Source organism: Centruroides vittatus, unplaced genomic scaffold (assembly GCF_030686945.1).
Source record: "Centruroides vittatus isolate TY-2023 unplaced genomic scaffold, ASM3068694v2 contig_854, whole genome shotgun sequence".
Classification (NCBI taxonomy): Eukaryota; Metazoa; Arthropoda; class Arachnida; order Scorpiones; family Buthidae; genus Centruroides; species Centruroides vittatus.
In genome coordinates this window covers 2,005,323-2,030,527 of record NW_027122558.1, presented here as the reverse complement: position 1 = coordinate 2,030,527, position 25,205 = coordinate 2,005,323, and the positions used below count along the sequence as shown (strand labels likewise).

The window sequence follows — 25,205 nt, the reverse complement described above, 5'->3', positions numbered from 1 at the left end:
GATTAAGGAAAGACAGACGGACAGAAGACAGTGAGAATTTATAGGTCTACAATTTTTCAAATTGCATCCCAACAAAAGAAAAAAAAAAAAAAACAAAACAAAACAACTCTCCACAACACTGTTCATTTATGCATCAGAAGTAGTCCATGCAGATTTCAAGAACACCCTAATCCATAGAACACAAAGATTAATCATCATCAGGGCCATTGAAGCACTTGAAATTACAAAGCCAAGATGAAAGGGAAAAGAATGAAAGACATTTATTCTTTGCATGACATTCATTATTCAAGAGACCATAATCCAGTGCTTAATGAAAAATGCAATTAAAAATATAGCTTGAATGTTATTAATATTCTTGTGTTAATTTTACCATAGTTTGTAAATTCCCTCCATTAATTTAATATTTTAGATGTGCTACACCAATTTTTAAATCTTAAAATTCAAGAAATAGAGTATTTAAGACAGTTAAAAGAAATTCTTTATGCATTCTGTTTTGAAAATACAGGACCTGAAGAAGATCTAGAACAGTGATCAAAAACATTATTCCATATTCCATCAATAAAGTATGTACTGGATTTTATTTTATGATTCCTCAGTGTATTTTGTTTCATTTATACATACTCCAGTCTATGAAGCGAGAACTTAGTCAGTTATGATCTGGTAATAGTATTATCATTATTACAGTGCATATTTATATTGATTTTGAAGTAACTAGAAACTATCTTGTCTAAATATTTTAAGCCAGTTTAGCCAAGTGAACAAATGTTATATAGAACATGGGTATTCTGTCTGAACTTATTTTGGTAGAAAAAGAACACTATCTTTATTTTATTTCATCCTTCCAAAACCACATGTCTGTACCAAAATAGTCACACTCTGTCTACCAGGAGGAAATGTTTCTACTTTTATGCTCATTGTCATTTGGACCACAGTACACAAAAGGAAAGCAGTACTGTAGGAAAAAGTGGATAAATTACAGACGACCTATCATATGATGGATCTTCTGTAATTTATCCACTTTGGATATTAAATGCCATCTCCACCAAAACTGGAAAGATTGGCTGAATGCAGACTGGCAACATAGAGCATATCACAGAGCATAACATGCATCTCAAGGTTTATCCACTATTCATCTACTGAGAGCGCCAATCACAACATGGAAGTAAATATTAGCCAACTATGAACAAAAATGGCAACTCTGCATTGAATGCCTTCTAACACACCTGAAAACATATTCACTCACCTAACTACACACTGCAGGCAACCTGAAACAGCTAAACATTACCTGTTGAATACAATCTATTGCTGAGGATTCTCAGAAGCTCTGAACATTGACACTAGTGCAATGTCTCACCAGATTCTCAACGTATGTGATAAGCAAAATTCTAGACAGCACATCTCAGTACTGGAAGCATTCATCCAAATGCCTCCACTAACAACTCTGGCTAATTCTTTCAAGGGAAAAGGCAAAGGCCATAACCTCCAAATCAGAGGAAAACCTTGCCATAAACAAATAAAATTCCCTGAGTCCTTTCATTTTACACAAATTTCTTTTGTTTTTTCATATAAGTGAAGTTTATTTTAGCAACATACATACAGTTTTTTCCCATGAACAAACACTATGTATATACTTTAGGCCACAGTACATGATGCAGATGTCTCAGAAGAAAAGTCTGCACTCATTCTAAAAAAAAAAACAACAACAAAGTTTGATTCTCTCAGACTTTTTAATTGCAATCAGTTTTGAACACTTATATCCAAATTCCATTGTGAGACTACTTTCATCAACAAATTCTGTGTTTTCTGCAGTACATTAGAAATAAAAAAAAACTTAATTTTTAAAAATTCAAACAATAGAATTGTATTGTATCCTAATAATGTTGCTTATAAATGGTTGTCAATGCTTGTCATTTGCATGCTGAAGCTCATTCCATACAGTTCTCATAAACCAAAGAAAATAGGCTTCTAGAACACAAATAGTGATCATCTCTACAGCCTCTATGCAATATACAACCACTCAAACTTATATTGGTTTATCTGGTAACAATTTTTCATCTTGTGTATACGTACACCGACATCACGATCATTTCATCCCTTGAACACTGCTGCAGAGAGATAATGACAAAAATGTATATCAACAATTTGTCAACTTCTTAGGCATAACCTAAAGCCTCAGCCACACAGACTGCTACGGATGCTATGCTTGTTGTGTAGGATGCATAGCTTGTACTCTGTTAGAATTTTCAGCAGATATCACTTGCTATGTACTTGTGCAAAACAAGAACGCTCACGTGTAAACTTCAAGAACTTCATATACCAGTTCTATCATCATGCAAAGTTCTACTTTTGTAAATACACTTTAAGCTTAGATAGAAATTTGGAAATACTGGTGTCTATAGAATGAGTTTACCGAGAAATATAGTTGAATCATAACACATTGAAACAATAATATTTTTTGAATTTGATTGCACATTTATGAAAATTGTGCATCAAATAACAAAATTTGCATATTTGAATCTTTCTTCTTTGATTTGAGAACCTACTTCATTTTTTATTTGATCAACATTTGTCAGAAAAAGCACTGTCCCACAGTACACTATTAATGCCTGCCATTTCAAAGACCCATGTAAAATGGCTGTGACATAGCTTTTTTTGTGGCAACCCAGAATAGAACCCACAATGGCTCAAGCTTTTGTGCCCTCAGTCTGATCAAAATCACCACTTCAGTGGCATCCTTTCCATTCAAACAGGGAATGTCATAATGTAAATCTGATCTATAATGGATTTTGGCTTTGTGGCCTCCCCAATCTGGTTTCTGATAGAAAAATTCTGTCTCATTCTACAAAAGATGAGAGGTAAAAAATTAATTCTTACACAGAGATGAGTTTTGTATGTTTATTGTAAATAAAGATGGTTTAAAATGTAGTTTTATCTTTCACTGCTCTAAGAGACGTCGGACACTTCTGACCTTCTAAAATAGAACCAGAACTTAGACAAAAGAACTAACCAATGGGCTACTAGATATGTACGTGTAGACATTGACACACACAAAATGGAAACATGTGGAATTCACTGGATTAAAAAGAGACAGTTGACCAGGAATTGCATGTAACCAACATGGTAGAAACAGTTGAATTATGTAAGAATCATCAAAATATATAAAGATTGGCACTAGATGCCACTTACATATTAAAATGTGCTGAATGACAATCATATATACAAATAATAATTCTAAAAATTGGAAATTGATGATAACTTAAATCAATATTCTTAAAGGAAAAATCAATTTATAGTTCATCTTTTGGCCCAAAAGACTCAAGTATGTTAAGTCTTCCTTGCATTTCTTCCTTCTTGCTGGAAGTGATTTTACCTTCCTTGATGTTCTTTACTCGTTCAGTTTCGCTGGCAATGAACCCATCTCCACGCTCCACCACCTTCTGCATCATCTTGATATAGACATCAGCAGATTTCTTTTCCCCCTCTTCTGTTAATTTCAAACTGGCTTCTCGTGCTTCTTCAACAATGGTCCTTCTCTCCTCTTCGTCAGCCTTCATGAATCTGGCCGCCAGCTCGTCGAATTGTCGCAGACACTTGTCCAACACCAGACGCACTTCTGCTCGAAACAAAGCCTGAAACTTAGACTCTTGCCCTCTACCAACTTTATCATTTCAAAGTAAATGATATTTACTCGAATGTTTCTTAATGAATGCCTTCAGTTCTTCTGACTTGAACTCCCCTGTGAATGTGTATGGCTCTTTGGTTCCCTGCACAAACAACTTCACCACTGGAAAGTTTTCTTTGCTGACTCCATAATGATCAGCCAGGTCCGAATTTTCTCTGTCTCCATAATCTGAAAACATCCATTAGAAATCCAGTCAGTAATCTGCCAGAGTAAATACCTACCATTATGGTCTTCTGCATGACCTGGCATCCATATGAAGAATGGACAAATATGTTTTCTCCAAACCTTGAACGACAGTAAAATTTTCTCAACCTTACAACTCACTACAAAGTATTTGCACCAGAGTTTCTACTTTCAGCAATTTATTTCTACAACTTTATGTATGCAAATATAAAGTTGTATTGGAGTCTATAAATACCAAACTAAAATAATGCTACTGAATCAGAAATAGTATTATTATTATTATTTCAATGGAATTTCTAGAATTGTTCAGTTACAGACTTTATTTTTAAAAAAGGCATTTAAAATTGTCATTAGTTAATGTTTGGAGTCATTGAAAAGAAACGCCATTCAGAGGAGTACCTAACAGTCCAGATGCCACAAACACAAGTTCAGATTTGTGCAAGCGATTTCTCCTAGAGAAAAATTTAATTCTCTATCATTACCTAACTTAAACTAAACTCTCAACTGTGGGATTTGTAGAGCCATGAATATTAAAAAATGATCCAGTTATAATTTCTTAAGGCATCAGAAGTTCCCTCACGCTTGAAGCTCTAATGGCATTTGCCTTTACTTTTACAAAATATCCCAAGAAATAATCTTCCAGCAAGGTCACAACAGCTGACAAAGCCCATCCACCCTAATAACAATGATGTTTCATATGCTACAGATAATTTTACAGTCAGAAATTACCTGTGGCACACATACATTATGCACATTTTGCTACTCACAGTCACCCCATAGTGATGAGTTTTCCAACTAAACTTTTTCCCAGATAGCTCTTCCATATCCTGAAACATCAGTGTACTGTACAAAATTATGTCACATTTGGAATATCAAATTCTTTACAGACACATTACAATTACCTGATTCTACACTGGATGTGTAGTGCTTTTAAAAGACAATTTTTCACATTATGTACACAAAAGATCAGAATAATATAAAAATAATTAAATGATAAAAAATGCTTATTAAACTATTTAGCTGTTTATAATTAAACTCTTTTTAAAAAACTATCCTTTTCAATTTTTAAAAAAATAATTTAAATTTTGCAAACTAAAATTTATTAGTTTGCAAAATTTAATAATTATTAACATGTAATTTGACCTAGAGATGGTGCCTAATTACTAAACATTTAATCAGCACTATTAATATAACCCAATGTAATTTGGCAATCGTTTGGCATTCATTTTAGACTACTACATTAACATCTATCCTCAAACTGAGAACTGTGAAGTAGGCCCCCAAATGTTTATATCTAATTGTTCTGTCAAAATTTTTATTTGTGTCATAATATTTTGCGAGTTACAACCAAAATAGCATTGATCTACCTTTATCAGTTGGCTGCAAATTTGGATTCATAGTATTTGTACTAAGTAAAAGTTGATGGCAAATAATTATACTTTGTACAAAAGAGTTCTGTGTACATTTTTGTTTGTACTACTTTAGATTTTTAACAAAGTTAAGGTTAGTATCGCTCGGCATAAATTTTATGCTAAATTACATTGACTGTTACAATATTAACTATTAATTCCCCTTTAATAACAAACAATTAATTTTGATATTTAACACTATTCTACCAACACATAAAGGATAGTGCTACTGCACTGCCCTTGGTAAGTTTGATTTTAATCTAGCATACGTCAGCAAAAATTTCAAATCCAAATACTCAAATTTTAGTAGTCCAATCTAGACTGATTTTGTCTTGAAATCGTCTTTTGAATTCTACACATCTCCAGCAACAAAAATTTACTCTGGTGTACTGTAGATCCTTAATTTGCATACAACACATTTCAAACAAATGGTAAAATGTCACCAAGAGTACAGCCAAAACCACTGGTTCAATGTTGATGGGACTGATTTAGAAAGATGCACAAGAAGTCAAATCAAATGATGCCATTCCTCAAATTTTGAACAGCTTCAACAATTCTCAAAATATTTGCATGTTTCCGCAACCACCACTTGCCTGTTGCACCACTCTGACCCTGAGCAAGTCTTCGCTTTCAGAGTTATATTAATTTAAATATAACCTTACTTGGTTAAACACGGCACTGGCTGGGGGCGACTCCTACGCCCACGGCCTAAGAACGTCTCCTCGATGGCACTCGGCCAGCTAACATATTACCCAGCAAGGTATATTTGCATGTTTATTGAGCCAATCAAATTTTCATCACACTTTAGAGTTCAGTGCCCCTGAAACTTAGAATAGTTACAATACAATAGTTAATAACATAATATCATATATTGAGCTTTAACTAGATTATTGTAAACACTAAGAATAGCAGTAAATGTGTACAACACTGTCAAAAGCATACAGAATAAAATAAATAAATAAATTTAAAAATAAAAGTAAAGTAAATAAATGCATAAATGAGATATTTGCTTTAATCTATGTTATCACTGCTATAATGGCCACTGTACCAGACAATACACCAAACTTTAACAAAGCTAAGCTCTTAAAAACAACAGAGGATCAACAAGCAGATACAACTCTTGAAAAAATATACATATATAAGCACAGTGTTAAGGATTCGTGCATAAAACATAAAGATGCTGTTTGTTCATCAGCAGCTTGAAAGTACCTTCTCGAGGCAGTGAGCAGTGATAACATACACTAAACAAATATCTCATTTACGTATTTATTTATTTACTTTACTTTTATATTTAAATTTATTTATATATTTTATTCTGTATACTTTTGACAGTGTTGTACACATTTACTGCTATTCTCAATTTACCAATTTTATGTATTTAAATAATTCTTGTTTAGAATGTAGTATTTAAACTTTAAAGAATTCTATTCAAAGTGCTTGATCCTGACAATGGCTACAGATTAGAAACTGTTAGGTAAAATTAAAAAAATTGTTGCTGGAATAGGTTTTTTGTCTTTAAGTACTAACATAATAGAGAGGTTGTGGCCAAAGTTCAAACTTTAAACTTAGACAGCAAGCAGAAGTATACGTTTGACATTTGAACTTCAAGTAAAACATGTTGCACCTCACATTCACGTCACACACTGATTCATGGGATATTGTTCAAAAATGGCAGAAACATTTAAGAACGACGAAGGTTATTAGCAGACGTAAAGAAACAAATTAGACTATTTTAAAATATTTATAGGATGTTTAATAACACTAAATAATTATTTTTAATTAGCATTGTCTCTCTTACCGTACGACAGGACGCTAGGACTATCTCATACTTTTGTTGAGGGAAGTCGTGGCTTATGTAAATCCGAAAGCAGCTCGGAAAATTATTTTTAGAAAATTTACAAACCTATTATGCTGCCGATGGTAGAAGATGCCGTGGAAGAACAAACCTACTTCTACAGAATTATGATAAGCTATTATGAACACAAATATATAAAAATTCTATAGGCCATTTCACACTTGCAAAAAGTTGAATAATTAAATAATTTCTGGATTTAAAATAATCTGTTTCTTTCTTAAAGCATTTGTGAATAACATTGTAATCATTATTTTAATAAAATACATCATAATTTTAACCCAAAACACAGAAAGATGCAGATGTTTAAGCACAACTTCTACTCGCCATGCTCAGTTTGACAATGGTGTTCAAAATGCCATTGTCAAACTTCTAGGTTTACAAGACGGCAGCACCCGACGTTCACATTTTAGAGACGAAAACTTTGGCCGCAATCTCTCTAATAGTCGATGTAATTTGGCATAAAAGTTATGCCAAGTAGTACTAATCTTTGTTAAAAATCTAATGCAGCCAAATGAAATGTATATATAACATTTCGATACAAAAGAAGAATAATCAGATGACTTAAGTTTTTAGTCAGCAAAGGTCACTTGGGGATCAACTACACAATCTCAACTGAATGTGAGAGGAGTAATTTCAACAGGTTGGGAGAGAGTTATACCACCCAACGACAAAACACTATCTCCAAAAATATTGAAAATCAAGTTGCACACTCGTCATCGTGATTAATAATCGAATGTCCTTTATCAGCACTGTCCAATAACTAGCACAAAAAATGTTCAGTAATAAGTGCAGAATGTTTTTCACGCTAGATATAAGGCAGTATAGATAAAGGATAGTAACTAGGCCTGACGACAAGCGTGCAACTTGATTTTCAATTTTCACAGAGATAGAGCATTTTGCTTTTGGGTGGCACATCGAAGTATTTAGGAAAAAATTTTACGAACAATACATTGTTAGAAGTTCTGTCGAGTCCCACCACTAAATATGCAATATAATATTTTTTAAGTATACAATTTTGAATTTTATCAATGAACAACCAAGGATTTCCAAAAGACAGTAAAAATTATAGTAGTATTCAAAATATTGCAACTGAACAACTACACTATAAACATATTAAATACATGACAAAAAATATAATGACGACGACAAGGAAAGTAACAAAGAAATATAATGAACAATATAACAATTTTAAAATACATGGAAAAGGGATTTTGTATTTTAAAAACTTGATTATAAATCACAATATAGTACCAATACCAAAACTTAACAACAAAATAGGAAATTCAATTAAAAAAAACAAAAAAATAAATAAAATAATTGAAGATAGTCTATCAGAAAAAAAATGAAAACAAAAAATGTGGTATAGAAATTAACATGTACAGTACAGTACTTGCAACAGTAATAATAAAAAGTCTATATATATGAAACTAATAGAAAACTATATAATAGATTTAAGAAAGCCTATTAAAGTTATAAAATATAATTATGAAAACAGCCTATCATTGTAATAATGAAGATTGAAAAATAGATATGAAAATATAAAAATAACTGATACAAAAAATAATTTATAAAAAAGACGACTTAAATCACAAATAATAATAATAAAAATAAACACACTTAATCTAAATAATAGTCTAAAATTAAATAAAATACAGAGAAATTACATTGTAAATACCACAGCGGTATAACAGACATATGAGATAAAACGTTAATTGCCACAGGATAACAATCTTTATAAACATTTTAACAAATAAAGATATGTAAATTTGTTTGAGACATATTTTGGCAAGGTGTAATAGAAAATTTTGTCGTTCTTAAAATAAATACAAAGACTTATTGAATGTGATAACCAAAGAAAGAGATTGTAAGTGATACATTTAAACATTAAAAATTATTAAAACTTATTATGAAGTATTGTTGTAATTTTTTACTTTATGATTAGGTAATAAAAACAAAAAGAACAAGGGGGAAAATAATCAATATTTAAAACAAATACTGAATGTAACACAAAAAGTAGAAACTGGTAAAAAAAACTGAGAGTAAAAATACAATTCATTACAATTTATACTGGAAAGTTGTATTTATAATTATTGTAAATTATTTTAGTGTAAAAAGGGTTTAAAGAGAGGCAAAAAAGTGCACAAAATGCATTTTTCAAAATAAAATGAAATAATTTAGTTGATCTGTGGCATCCTTAAAAAACCTATATACAATAAAACCTCTAATAGCAAACCATCAGGACTGAGAAGTTTGTCTGCTATTTAGAGGTGTCTATTATTAAGAGGTATGTGCTGGCTGTTATACTGTATTTTAACACGGTCATCATATTTATAGTGAAGAATACAATGATTATGAAAACATCAAATTTGTATTAAGAATGCAAATATACCAAAAAGTATAAATAGAATATTTAACATCAAAATTTTCACCTTTCCACTGGTGAACTTTGTACTTTAGCATTTACAAAATCCTTTTGGCCTTATTTATGAGAACTTTCAGGTGTTCTCTTTTGTTTTAGAAAAATCCAATTTTGAATGTTTTAACCAGGTGTTGATAAGGTGGAGTGTGACAAACCCCATTCAAAAGAATGTTTCTATTAAAACAGAAATATGTTTTTCTTTAATAGTTTAAAGTAATGATATTTTCCATATATATATATACACTGCAAAATATATATGTCCACACTTCACTTAAATATTCATAGTAAAGTATTTTCACAGAATGACTGGTATGCCGCACAAAAATGGGGGAGACCAGCATGCAGGAAACCACGAGTTATGACTAAAATAAAAAAAATTACTCAAATTAACAAAACTAGTTGTTAATTAAATGTTAAAGAAAACATTCTTCCCAGTACAGTGAAATAACAACATTGTAATTTGACTGACTTAAAACCAGAAAGGGAGTTTTCGAGAAAATAAAACAATTAGTGACTTATTGACATTAGTACTAGTAGTAATTAGTCAGTGTGGACTACACCCACTAACTACCCCAAACTAAAAATTGCACTTTTCTTTCAAATTTCACACAAAGCTGAAATTAATCAGTGTAAGCAAAAAGAATTTACAGCAAGTTTCTTAAATTTAATATGTTTATTTTTATATTTTTGAATCAAATAACAATAAAATACATATTTAAAAAAGCACTTTCGGAATTCCATGACTATTTTATGTCGTTAGAAAGAAGACAAAATGAAGAAATCAAACGTATAATCATAGCTGACAGTTTCACAGTTTTAGAACAAAAACTTGTTCGTTTTTTTAATGCAGCCTCTAGAGAAGAAGGTATAAACTCACTTAAACCGGCATGCCAACTGTTACCATACAAAAGTATCTGATTTTATGGTCTCCCCAGATAGACTGGCATGCCAGTCATTCCATAAAAATACAGTAATAATTATACAAAACAAAAAAAAAAGGTCATTTTATTAACTTTTTTGTACATAGCACATGGGAAACTGATGATTTTGCCACCTATTGCCAAATTCCCCAGTTAGGGTAAAAACTGCCTATTTTCGCCAAAAACACTTAGTCATATTGAGACCAGATTTTTAAATTAGTACTAATTGAAAGATGCTCATTCCAGGTGAATACAGATAAGAAATTCGCCAAAAGCGAAAATTTTCAGCTCTAGTCATGATACATAGATCTCCTCATGAATTTCTAAGTGTATGTACAGTACTGTACATACATTATTAATTTTATAGTAAAAACTTTGCAACATATGTTGTCATATGCAACAAAATCCACTAAAAGGGTACATTTTATCCTGGACACACAAGTTTGGAAAGAAAATTTTATAGAATTCAATACAAAAAGCATGGACTCTGATGAATCTTTACTGCCATCATGATTTTAATTACAAGCTAAAGTAGCTTGTAAGTTTCCAGTGTGTAAAAAATTCAACTTTTTAATGCAGCTTTTATGTATATTTTACTTTGTTATCTTTATAAAAACATCAACTGAAGAGGGACTCTGTCTCTCTTCAGTTGATGTTTTATATGTCCAAATTAACATACAAATAGAAATAGTCACTATTGGTACATAGTTAAAATGTAAGTAAATTTTAATTTAAAAAAATATTGACTATTCAATGACTACTTTTGAGTTAGTGAGAGTTGGATTGTGGCATTTTGCAGTAACACCTTGGACTTTCCTTTGTTAACACACAGAATTAATGCTATTATCAAGTGTCACTAGTAAAAAACAATAGATCCTAATTTTAAGTTTTAGAGGTAAAAATTAGTTTAAATGTATTATTTTTTTTTTTTTGAATGACAAGAGAAGTTTTACAGAATGTCAAGTTATCAAGAGTTGAGTTTCCAGGACTTCGCTATATTCTTCTACTCTATTATGAATGTTGATCATCACTTTGCTTGATGTACCATCAGAGATGTTTTGAATTTCCTTCCAGAACTTGACTAAAGCTAGAAGCTTTAGTACAGTAACATTGTTGAAGTGGGTAGCATATGCTTTGCTTTTGAAATAATCCTACAGAAAAAAGTCATTTGCACTATGACCAGCTTCTGAAACTCTGTCCAGATTTCTGGAGTACACACGTTACAATCTCTTCCTGACTGCCATTTGTTAGTGGCTAATGTCTCAAAAATTTTGCATTCAGCAATTAATAGTATTTTTTGATGGAATATTGGTATTGCAACTGATACTGAAGTGACTGTGGAACATTTGCATCAAAGATTCAAGATGCCTCTGTAAGGAGTCAAAGTCCAATTGTTATTTTATGTTAGACACCAACTAAATGCCGAAATTCTATCTGAATTTTGGCATTTAGTTGGTGTCTAGTTTATATCGGGTTTAGCGGTGTTCTTATTTTATGTTTTGAATGTTATTTTTAGTTATAATGTAAAGTACTATTTTTAGTATCTTAGGAAACCGACTATAATTGCGGTCGGTAAAACTTCCGTTAACCTAACGGGTACTTTACGCGGATTCGAGATTAGTTTTCCAGGCCTGGGCTTTTAAGCGTGCACCGAAAAAATTAGTAATAATAACGATAAATATCAAGTCAGATCAAAAGTTCAAATATATTTAATTTGTAACTAGAATGTACTACGTACAAGTGTCAATAATTCAAACAAAATTTATTAACGAAAATCAACAAGTCAACCCAACAATAAATTCAGCTACTTAGCTTAACTTAATATTAATTCCCCTTTGAAATTCGACAAATCAAATACTTAGAAACTATGAACAAAATCTCTTACTAATTAAACGTCTATCCGTCACCTCACTATACGAAGAAACTATTTCCTCAATCCTTTCGATATCGTCAAATCGTCAATCGAACTCCTCTTTAACACCTTGGATCGTACAATTATCAATCTGGACTTCTATCAGAAAATACTTCGCTTTAGAATTAACCTCGCTCTCAAAGTCGCCTCGATTTGTAATTCACCTCTCCTTCTTCGGTTAACGTACGGGTTTTATACTGTGAGGTGACGTCACACTTCAGCTGGGTTACTCCCCTTATTTACATACTTAGTTGCTAACATTAACTTTCTTTTCTGGCAGCTTTAAGTTTCTGACAAAGCTTATAAACCGTTTACAAAATATTTATCATAATTTTCTGGGATGTTAAGACGGTTTATCAAGTACAGTCAAACCTGTTTTTATGCGCTCTTTTTATGTGCGATTTTTATTTGTGCGATTTTTTTAATGCAAATTTTTAATTTGTGCGGTATAGTTGGCGACTAGTCTCATTCGATTCGTCATGTCTCACGTTGACTTATTATAGCTAAATAAACTTATTATAGCATAAATGCACTTATTATAGTAATATTATTGCATGAATATGCGAAAAATGAAATAATTTACTTTTTAAAGTCAACAAAACACCACCTGGACAAAAATATGTAAAACAGACGATAGACCAGACGATGTCAAGTGCTGACATCTGTTGTCAATAAATTCTATTTTGTACGGTTTTGAGTTATTTTCTATGTGAGACTTTTTTATGCGGTCCCTGTTGACCGCATAAAAATTATTTTTTTAATTGTGTTGCGAAAACTATTATTTACAGCCATTCGTGAAGTTTTGTGAGATTTTTTTAATGCGTTTTTTTTAATGCGGTCCCTATCCCCCGCATAAAAACAGGTTTGACTGTATTTCTTTACTAGTGATTGTGGGGACTCCCCCCTCCATTTTTTTTTCTGCGGACTGTTACTTCCGCCGAGCAGCGCAAGTGCGCAAGATTTTTCCTATGGCGCTTATTTCTCCGTGAGTCGTTTTATCTTCATTTTTTTTATTACTAACAAGAGAGTGGTGGGGAACCTTCGTCCTAAATAAACATAAGCCCCAAACAAAAGATAATAAAACGAAAAAATAATAATAAAATAAAAATAATGCTCGGACTCAGTTCCTTACAATAATTATTTCCTTTTCGGGGTTTTTTCTTCTTTTGAATGGAAACTTCTAAGGAACCCTCAATGTGCTAAATTAAGAAATAAAAATCTAAAGATAATTTACACCAGTGACCGATTCCATTACACGTGGACATGTAAATAGGGGGCAATGCGGAGTTACAGTGATAGACAGATAAAAGAGGACACATCCATTCAACAGTGTGGTGTAGTTCCCAACAGCAACCTTCATCGAAGTGAATTGTCTGGCATTCTTTGATAAGCAATCAGCTCGTAAGAAGAATATTCTTTGTTTAATTATTTGGTGAAGATTTGATTTGATTTATATGAAAAAGAATTTTTCATTGATTAATTGTTTATTTTGTATATAACTAATGTTGACTTTTTTTTTTTTGAATATTTAAAATGTATACTCATTACTAATTCTTGTTATAATCATTGTTGTTTATATGTAAATAATACTGTTCAAGCTAATAAATATGATTGTAGATTTTTACTTACATAAGTGTTATTTTGGATCATACATTTTGCTTCCCATCAAGTCCAGGCCTGGTACTTGATTTGAACCCTAAATTGTGTAACCCCACCTTTTGTACATTACATTACACCTCTATGAAAAAAGTTTATATGTGCAATAGTCCAATGCATTATGTTAATTAAAATTTTTTTTGTCTCACTGTAACAAAACTGATTTCCATATTCTCTTGCTTATCAGTAGTACGATGTGCAAAATATGTCCAAGTATTTTGGATCATTTTGTACGTTTGAATAATCAAACATTTGTATTTGAAATAAATGACTTAGGAGATTATTGTATTATTATATAAACATGTTTTCATTACCTTTTACTCCGACTTCAGCTACAAGAAGTTCTGGAGTAAACTGTGACGACTCTGCAACTTTTCCATATTCATCCTCTTTTTCTCCATACGGATAAGCAATATCAAATTTCACTACTACTGCTTCAAATTTATTTACTATCTGAAAATAAAAATTAAATTCATTATACACACATATAACCACCACCAAGTCCAATTCCTACTAACCAAATATCTAAAAGACAGATTTCTTCATGCTATATTTTGGCTAGACCATAATCATAAAAATTATATAATTTGAACTAAAAGTAAGTAGTTGTAGTAAAAAGTAAGTATCTGCTATTTATTATTATTAAATACATTAATTTTAAAATTAAATTCAATAATTTATAATATTCTAGACAAGATCAACCCAGAACAGACTCAAACCTCCAACCTCTTTACCAGACAGATAAATTAACAATTAAAATCATCATGAATCTTACATGGTCAAATTAATAGATCTGGAAGTGAAAATCAGACAGTGGTTTCATCAGTGTTACCAAAAACACATCTGCATGATAATGCAAGTTCAAATCCTGCTCCAGGTTAATTCTTTCTTCCAAAACATTCCAAATTATTCTAATCTACATTAAAATGCCATTTATACTACTTTAAGACTGATAAAGTTAACCCCAATCAAATCTTTGAATCCAATAAACTCAATTTTACTTAATAATAAAACTTCTAATTGTAAAATCTTTATATCCATCAAATACAAGCAGATATTTTCATAAGCAGGTAAAAGAAGAGACAGATGATGATGTAACAGAACCAGTAGATGAACAGTGAGTGAAACTATTTAGGAATAATGACTGTTCAACTTAATATAAGGCTGGATTTTCTGTTCCTGTTAGTAATGCATATGTTGAAAGACTGTTCAGTATTATGAAGAATCTACAGATAGAAGAAACAGAATGAGACTAGAATCTGTCAAATTAAAAATCTGTATCAGATTTAATCGCAATCCGGAAGGAGTGACATCAGGGAAACGAGACAAGAGGAAGGTGAAGTGCCACATGGATTGATAATATAAGAAACGGACCGCATTGACAACTATCTACGATACGTCGAGACAGAGAGACCTAGAAAGAGTAAACCAAGACAATTTCCTAGAGATGCCTAATGGTCTTTAGACTATGGGAAAAAAAAAAGAATCTGTCTCAAAATCACTTCTAAATTCTCCTTGTAAAAGTAAGAAAATACTGTTTAAGATATTAATAATAGAGTTAATTTCATATTTCTTTAGGATATTCATTCATTTCTGGAAATCAAAAAGTTGACGTAAAAGCAAAAACTGCTTCCAAAGATTATAAAATTAATTTAAATATATGACTTATTCAAAAACTTTTTTAAAAATATGTCCATATTAAAATAGATTTAAAACGGAACTGTGTTTAAATATAATAAAGGAGGATTAACTAAGCTATTTTTTCCCACCTATAAAAGAAAAATCTTGTCACCAATAAAAAATTTTATCATCTCTCTTTCCCAATTATAACTGGACTAACCAATTTTAAACACTACCTAAGACGGATGAATTGTCTGAAAATGCTTTATATTTTTTGTAGCCCCGGTTCTCTTGAAAAAGTAAAAGATATCACATCAAAGTTCAATATCAAATTTTTGAGAATGAAAAATCAACAGTAGAATTGGAAATCTTAATGATACAGAAGGAAATAAATTGCCTTATCCACCAGAAAAACTTGTATAATACAAACAATCAAAAAACCTTTAAAATCCGGTAACACAATTTTAATGAAAACATCTAACGAACGTTTTTGACCTTGCCCGAGGTCTGCTTCGGGTTTTTAACCAACAAAAGTCCGAATTAAGATGCATAGACCAAAATATATTTGAAAAATTATTTTTTAAAATTTGGAACGACGCATAACGTATATAAAAATTTTAACGGCAGACAATATGGAAACCATAAAATATATAACTAATCCATATACAAAAAATTTTTAAGATGTAACTAGTGGCAAACAGAAATTTTTTGTATACGGGTCACTTATATATTTTATTCTTTCTATATTGTCTGCCGTTTAAATTTTTATATACGTTATGCGTCGTTCCAAATTTAAAAAAATAATTTTTCAAATATATTTTGGTCTATGCATCTTAAATCGGAGTTTTGTTGGTTAAAAACCCGAAGCAGACCTGCAGACCTCGGGCAAGGTCAAAAACGTTTGTTAGATGTTTTCATTAAAATTGTGTTATTGGATTTTAAAGGTTCTTAATTGTTTGTGATTCATTCCAGTAATTTGGTAATAAGCTAGTTTTTAATTTGTATAATACAGTTTAGGTTTATTTTTAAAGTTTGTAAATAAAATGCAAAAAACGAATACACGTTCATAATTTTACTTTGAACCGATTTGCTAATTGTTTGTAATCCGTCAGTCGCCATTAACATTTCCGAAAGTAAAAAATTTCAAAAATTTTTCTTTAATTAACATGATTGTATACAATATTTAATAAGGGTAAGATTAAGCCGTCTATCCCGTTTTTCTGTTCCATTCCCAATATTCAACAATTAGTGAAATCGAATAGAAATAATTAAGCGAGTTTTCTTGTTAACATCGTCTAAAACATAAAATTATAAATTGTTTTAATTTAGTTTTTAAGATTTTTTAAGTATTTGTATAACTAATATAAAAAGAACTTTTTTATGCACTACAGTTAGCTAATTGTAGAAAGATAGTGTCCACGCACGAGCGGGTTCGACCTTTTTGACCGTAACACGGCCATCACGAGGCATCGACCGGTCTCTCTACATACGTAGGCTCTCTAGTTAGGACAAACTCCACGTGCTTTTAGTTTTCTTAGATTTTGTCGTAGTTTTTTAATTACGTCTTCCACAAACCGAATTTCTTACGCACGGGGCATCACAAAATGCAAAAGGTTCCATAAAGTTTGCGACGGACATTCGATTTAACGATAAATCGAATGTCGTCAAAGTAATTTTTTAACAATAAATCAAAATTAAGAAACCGCATCGGTCGAAGAGACGGGGCGGTACGCCGTCGGCAAAAATTCCGTCCACCCGCCCCGTCCACTTTCCGGCAGAGTTAAAAACGACGAACGACGTCGACGGAACCGAACGGTCAAAAAGCGCTCCCGCAAACCCCGAAAGGGATCCGACGACCGCCGGGCAGAGAGGTGGATCCGGGGAGGCCACGGCGTCGAGTTTTCCCCCGTCCTCCGTCGCCACGGGCCTCCTCGAACTCTCTCTCCCGTGGAGCACGTCCGCGATCTCGCCCTCCACGGATGCCAATTTATAAATTTACCAAAAATTAATTAGATTTCTTCAAAGTTTTAAGCTCGTCGACAAAAATATAAGGCTCGGTATTTTGTAACAGGCTATATGCAGTGTGCATATAGGGCACGTACAGTACGTGCGTGCGTACCCTATATGCGCACGCGCACGCACCCGAACGCTTAGAAAGGTATATAACAGTGACAAAACGAAAACATAATCAAAACAGTAACGTAAAATAGAGGATTAACACGAAGAAAGTGTAAACCTTATCGAAAGTTAAGCTGTCCAATTCGACGGCGCCTTTTAATGCCGAAGACAGTAAAGCACGAGCGAGCAGAAGGACGAAGAATCGAAGAAAACGGGACATCTCTTACTTCGACTCGCGCCACAAATATTCTAGTACAAAAAAACCACTCGGATGGACGTCGCTCGCCACTCTTTCCTTTCCCAACGGACGTCGCGCCGCCCTGTCGGTCGCACTGCAGACATCGACGCGCGTCCGTCGTCCGTCCAACGCTTCAAAAAATATTTCTTCTTTTTTGGTTTATATGGAGATGTTAGCCTTGTAGGCTCTTTTTCTGAATAAACTCACAAAATATTTTCGTCCGAGACAAAAATTTATGCCGGGAAAATAAATATCGAATTTGTACATTTTAGGCGTTGTTCGATTTTTATCAAACGTTTAACTAGAAAATAGACAAATTAAATAGCGGAGGAAGTTTTCTAGTTTTTACTAAATAGTTTTCTCCGAGATTAGCCGGTGTGAAGTTTTTGCTGCCATTATAGACGTTAAATTTAACTGCCACCGAAGAAATTGGTCGGCCGGATGGCCGGGCGTTTAAGGTGTCGTTTAAGCAGCGTTTCTTTATGCAGCGCTCGAGAAGCGCTTTACAGCGAACACACTGAAACTGGTTTCTAATTGGCCAACACTGCTCGTGACGTCATTTCGCTACACTCTCTCTGCATAAAGAAACGCGGTCTTAAGTTCTGGAAGACCCCGCGTCGAGAAGATTTTTAGGTGAATGGCGATTCTCGAATACATCGAGCCAATAGCCTATGAGTGGAGTTGTATTAAAAAACTTGTATACGATTGAAATGAGTAAAAGCGTCGTCGGCCCGACTCCCATCGGTCGAAATTTGTAGCCATCGAAGAGTTCTCAATTTTTAAACAATTTTACTTCTTTGTTCACGATTATACTGTTACAAATGCATTACTTGTTATTTTCTCGGCTGTTATGTATACTCGACAAGATTTCCGAACCCAATAAAGTCAAAAAACGGCAAAAAAATCCCTGGATGCGCTCGTTAGCATCTATTTCGTTTAATATTTCGAGATATGGTAATAACTAAGAAACGAAATTTGGCACGGTAACTTGTGTTTAAAGGGCATCGATGGTATTAAATTTTGGTGGGTGAAGCTCGAGGGGGTAAGGAGATAAAAGGGTGTCATATGTCGTATCTCCACTTAATGAAAATTTTACCCGTTAATAGCGTTCGAAATTTTTTACGAAACTCATCTCTGCCTTCAAAATTAAGCTTTGTCATTTTGTAAGAATTAATAATACAAAAATAAACATCTTTGCTAAACCCGATACGTTACAACTGCTGTACGAGATTGGGCTAAAAAACGGCTATAATAATAAATTTCACCTTGAGGAAAAAGTTAGGCACATCTCGTATTAAATCTAATAATTATAATTTACTTATGTAATTTTAGATTAAACTAAAAGAAGAAATTATAAAATAATAAAAATATATTATTATTATTACTTATATAAAAAAAAATTATAATAAAATGTCATAATAGATAGTGCCACACAATTTATTTATTAATAGTATGATCAGTGGCGTAGCGTGGGTGTCAGCTGCCCGGGGCGGAGGAAAATTTCGCCGCCCCCTTATTTAGGTATTATTATTATTTATTGTGAAATTTTGCCGCTCCCTTAAAGTGCCGCCCGGGGCGGGCCGCCCCTGCCGCTCCCACTACGCTACGCCACTGAGTATGATTGATTTATAACATAGACTAATTTAAAAAATGACTTAACAGCCGGGAAAGTTACGCAATTCGTTGTTGGAATTTTTAAATAATTATTTAGTTTTATTGTAAATTTGTTATATAAATATCACGTTTTTTTTACTTTTGAACAGACAAAAGTTCTACCAAATTTTAAATATTTTAAAATAAATATAAACGTATTTTCTATTTTATGATTTTATATTTGTACACACAAACTTCCACGCATTCAATTTTATTTTTATAACCATTACTTACGGTAAAGACCCGCAAACTCGACGTAATGTGTGCACTACGGTTTCTCATTTCCCGCTCTTTTGATTCTCCCAGGATTCCGGGGAAAAAGTGACCTGCTTCCGGGATATAATTAATTATTTTTAAAATAGGAAAAATATCTTGAAATCAAATATAATTATATTTCATTCTTAAAAGTAATTTAATACGTTCCGCAACCTCCAAAATCATAATATTGATACTGCTGTATTAATATTAAAACCAAAGATGTTCAATACTCTGATCACTCAATCTGGTTATTATTTTAATAATGAAAAGTCTCGCTACTGAAAATGCCCTTTCCAATTCAATGGATGCGAGTGGAATCGTCTTTAGTGCATTTAAGAGAAGACAAATGTTACGTGTTTTTTCATCCATAGCGCCGAAGATTTCTAGTTTGTTTTCGAGATGCGTTGCAGTGCTTCTTTTGCCCTCAACTATTCCTAATTTGTCTACCTTGGCTACTTTTAATCACTATGTATTTGTATTATAAAAGTAAGTGTACAATGTGCGTGCCACTAAAACTCAAAAATGAGTCCCGGTACGATCAAGGGAGTTATATGGTGTGGTAGCCCTCTATCCCCATCCATGAAGAAGTTTCCCGTTTTTACCTGAAGCTCGTGCTGTTTAAGATATAAGGGCTGGAAGTTTCGCCCTCTAGAAATTTCTAGAACAGTCCAGAACATTCGAGAGCATTCCACAACATTCCAGAATGTTCCGGAGTGTTTTGAAACGTTCGGGAACATCCCGGATCATTGTGGAACATTCCAGAACACACTCGAATACTGTCGAATGTTCTGGACCCAGCGCAGAGCCCAAACGGTTAGGAGTTGAAAGTTGAAATTTGGTACGCGGGCACGTCACGAGAACGTTTAGAAGGGATTTTTCGAAATTCCTCCGCGGGGAAGAGGGAAAGAATTAAGGCTTATCCTAAAGAACTCGGCTTCTTCTGTACTATTTTAGATGCAATTTTTTGTTTTTAACTGCGTTTTAGTAGAGTACCATGTGGGAATGAAAGAAGTTTATTCCTTAACAATGGAAGTGTTAAGAGAAAGCGGTATGCAAGATTTACAGGTGCAGATATGGTTTTTTGCGGAAAATCGATCATATTTTTAGACCCATCTAAAAATTCTCTAATTAGTCTAGAAACAGGGGGGACCTAATTTTTGCATTCTGTGAAAACGGGTAAGATTGGCTATAATGTGATAATTTTAATGTTCGCTATCGTTACTTTTTGCCCGAGCAACGCCGGGCTTATCTACTAGTGAGCGGTAAAAAGTTTATAGCCCGATAATTCGGAAGTTCGTTTGTCTTTAATAATCGGGTTTATGAAGAAAAACTTCATACTTGCAGACTTCGTACTCGTTTCTATCCTTGCCCAATTTGCACAACCTGCCCTAAATCAGTTATTGAAGTTATTGGGCATAGTAAAATTAACACAGATTCGGCGCAATTATTCCAGATATCACAGGTTCTGACAAGTAAAGAATTTTCAGTCCTGCCACAAATAAGCTACGTATTGATTATTGACCGTTTGTGACATGCCATAACGAGCAAAAATTTAAAACAACTAATAAGTAGGTTTAAAATTAATAAATACAGATGTAATCTGACAGTTTATGAGTTAATTATAGTTTCTATTTGCAAAGTTTCCTCAACCTTAACACAAAATAAGAAAAAAGTGAATTTTTAAGAAATTTGCGGGATTTCCCGGGTTAAAAAAAACAGCCGGGATCCCGAGATCCCGTTTGAGAAACCCCAGTGTACACCGAGGAAATGGCGAATTACCGAAAATGACGAGTATACGGATTCCCGCGTTAATAGTAAAATGATCAAAACCTACGATGCTAGTCTGAATATTGGAATTTTCGTATATGTATAATATGTACTACGCACCTTGAATGACCATTTCTATTTCTACTTAAATTTTCATTTATAAAATATTGGCCACGCAGTGGCTACTTCCGAGTTAATGACATTCGCGTATTGGGTTTTGCCAACGACACCTAACTACCAGACACCGAATCGAGTAAAAGTTAACGTAGAAACTAGCGCCGCCCCGAGTCTAAAGTCGTCCCTTCCGATTTATGGTAACTATTTCTGGCGCAATTGCTATTTATTTAGACTCGAGTGTATGGGAATTGCCACGGGAGCATAACAGGAATGTCACCGATTTGTCGTGCAGTTAATTGTACGGCAAGATATAAAAAGGATCCGGTGTCATGTTCCGGTAGGTTATAGACATAGGCCCGGTTGCTCCGATACTATATCGTTGGTCGGGATCAAAACCTCTGACAAGGGCGTCGCCAGAGGGGGGGCAGAGGGGCAGTTGCCCCTCCCTAGACATGCGAAAAAAATTATTTAAATGCTAAGTCATCTATTGCCCGATTTATAATTCCCGCGCGAAAAACCCAAGAAGATTATGTTTTAATTAAAATAATCTTCTTAAGCTTCTTAAAATTTATGAATCGTTTTTATTTTACCTACATACAATTCATATCCTCTATCAATTTATATCATCTTGCCCCCCCTGGCCCATTGGCTGGCGACGCCCTTGACCTCTGAACTAAAGAAATATTAAGCTTCCTTCGCAAGTCCGTTGCGACTATTGTTTCTACCAGGCCGGTATTTAAATTCATGGTCCGGATTATTAATTTGTTCCGTTTTCGTAGAAATTGTGATGAAACGAAATAAATTTATAAAAATATTAGCAAGTATTTTATTTTAAGGGTTAAAGGCTAACTTCACACCCCCACCAAAACTTATTCCTAGGCTGAGTGACAAAGGGAGCGTTCGGAAATTCTAACCGGTAACACCGCGGTAGTGGTGACTGACGTTATTGGTCATAGCCGGTTATTCCGGGCGATTAGCTCATTTTTAAACACACTGCTTATTTTGTGGTGTTCAATGTGGCGTAAAGTCGCGAGGAGATGATATTCTGTTATTGCTCTCGAATATGGATTCAGAATCATATGACGATGAACATTCGACAAGTTCAGCAAAAGATTTAAAAAATAATAATAATCTACAAGTTCATTTTCAAGTATCGAAGAAAAAATTATTTTTTAGTTTATACTGTGAAATTAATAATTTCGTAGCATTTGCTGGCCATTTTCCGTGCTATCTTGCCCGATTTGAAATTTGGGGCATTGACGTCTGGTCTTCGTCGCTTTGTGTCGCGGAAACAAAATGTTGTTTTATTTTCTCTAAATTTTTAAAATTCGCCGGCCACATTCGTCACACGATACAATGTGTCCGCCATCTTGGAATTCAATAGAACCGCTTTGTCACTGTGGTTACTTCGCTAAGTACCACAGGACAACGGATGACGTTATAACCGTGATTGCGGTTGGTTATTCGGGTTACATTTTCTAAACGCCTCGGTAACTACCCGCAGTTACCGGTGACACCAGTTACAATTTCCAAACGCGCCCAAAAAATGCACTTTTAAAATTCTAACTTGCAAATAACTCTAGCAAACATCTGGTTTCTTCCAACACAAGTTCCTAACCGAGGTCCTAGAATATGTTGCCTTATAGAGAACAAGCGCTTCTCATTGGTTGCTTATTTGACGTCACTCGTATTCGAAAACAAAACATTGCGTCTTTATGGTAAAAACATTACCGATCAGAGGCTTGTAGCTTTAATTACACGCTAATATTTTATTAATTACGATTCATTCATAATAAATTAAATATAAATAAAAATGAATTATAAATAAGAAACCCCCGGAATATTGAGCAATTTTTCTGGAAAATAGTGCCCGAACAATATAAGACTAAAACAATGTGCTCAAATTTTACTTACGTTGTTCGCATCAACGTATCTATGCGAAACGTCATACTCAAAAATGAAATATGCAAAGAACATAATAGAAACCGGCTTACTGATTCACACCTGGATTCTTTTTTACGAGTAACATGCAGCAGTTACAAGCTTGATTTGAATGAAATTGTGAAAATATGTTCGCAGTATCAACGGTCTCACTAATTTTTTTAGAGTGAGCGAGAAATTATGCACTTTTTTTATTATAAATCGTTATGTTGCGTCCCGCGAGTGATTGTCGAGTTAGCCGACTGGGGTGGAAATGTCAGGACAATCGAGCGGTCAGTACTGTCGTATGGGAGTGGAAGGACTCAAAAAATCAAGCTTTCCATCTTTTAACCCGTTTAATTAATTAATTAAAAGTTTTCTTACTTTGAAAGAACTGACCACGAGTTACTAAACTCGTGGTCAGTTCTTTCAAAGTATAACCAAAGTCCAAGTTATATAGGTTGTCTTCTGGTACCTCGTAGAGTTTTGGAGATCGACGGCCCCGGGGCGCACTGTCCAACCTTCGAAGTAACGTGAGTAAGGAGCAAGGTGAGACTGGTCTGCACAATTCTCACGGTGAGCACTTCACTCCGAAGAGAACGTATCCAACAGCAGATGTCACGGAGAGCCGGAGTCAGGAGCGATAAAACGAGAGCCAAGAACATCGCGTCCTTGAACCACGCGTATTTATCAGTTTAATCCCCAAAGTCAACTCTCCATTGGTCTCTCGTCGTCAGGTGGTGACAACTCGAAACCTGTGGAAGGGCGCGGGAGAGGTCAACGTCGCGATAGAACCTGATTTCCCTGAAACCGCGCTTTCCCGATTTTGATCTCTACAAAACTATTCTTCTATTGTTTTATTATTTCTTCCAATTTTTATTGTTTAATCACGAGCTTTAATTTGCATGTAAGAGATTTTCGCGACTTGGTTTAATATTCTTCGGACCAGTGGCGTAGCGTAGTGGGGGCGGCACTTTAAGGAGGCGGCAAAATTTTCCTCCGCCCCGGGCGGCTGACACCCACGCTACGCCACTGCTTCGGACCTTCACGTCGACCCCCATCCAGGTCCTCACATAATAGCTATCATGTGTATGTGAATAGAGAAAAAAAGGTTGAGTATGGTGGGCCTAGAAGCTCACGCCTAACTAGTTGATACAAGACAAATGAACAGTTTTACCGCTTACCATAGTTGATACAACCGTTTATACGGACTGTTCAACAGGCCAACGAGAAAGACAGGCCTTAGTCACTTGACCATGCGTGCAGTCTCTCGTGTTTTTCGCTACAAGTTTTGTTTTAGAACAGTGGTTCTTAACCTTTTAGTGATTTATCAAAATTTTTTTCTTGCCTTGGACCACGAGCTGTTTGGCAGTAATATAATTTCTTATAAGGTTGTTCTATAAATTAAATATGTATAAAAATTATTCGAAACCAAGAGTATTATATTATTTGCAAAAATGTTACATTAATTATATTAT

The 25,205-nt window shown here is 33.7% G+C and overlaps 1 protein-coding gene across 1 annotated transcript; it reads right to left on the bottom strand.

The window, feature by feature from the left end:
- Positions 1–2,881: 2,881 nt before the first annotated feature.
- Positions 2,882–18,068, bottom strand: wbl (endoplasmic reticulum protein 29-like protein wbl). Its single transcript, XM_067279141.1, has 4 exons — positions 17,893–18,068; positions 14,351–14,489; positions 3,689–3,850; positions 2,882–3,613 (listed from the first exon to the last, which is right to left on the bottom strand). The coding sequence occupies exons 1-4, from the start codon at positions 17,992–17,994 to the stop codon at positions 3,288–3,290; spliced, it is 729 nt and encodes a 242-aa protein (XP_067135242.1). The 5' UTR covers positions 17,995–18,068; the 3' UTR covers positions 2,882–3,287.
- Between the last annotated feature and the right edge of the window lie 7,137 nt (positions 18,069–25,205).

Excerpts from the sequence above, each read along its gene's own strand:
- wbl (XM_067279141.1), bottom strand. The coding sequence starts at position 17,994 with ATGTCCCGTTTTCTTCGATTCTTCGTCCTTCTGCTCGCTCGTGCTTTA. Across the intron at positions 3,851-14,350 it reads AGCTGAAGTCGGAGTAAAAG|ATTATGGAGACAGAGAAAAT; the intron begins GTAATGAAAACA and ends GGATGTTTTCAG. Across the intron at positions 3,614-3,688 it reads ATTCATTAAGAAACATTCGA|AAGTGCGTCTGGTGTTGGAC; the intron begins GTAAATATCATT and ends TGTTTCGAGCAG.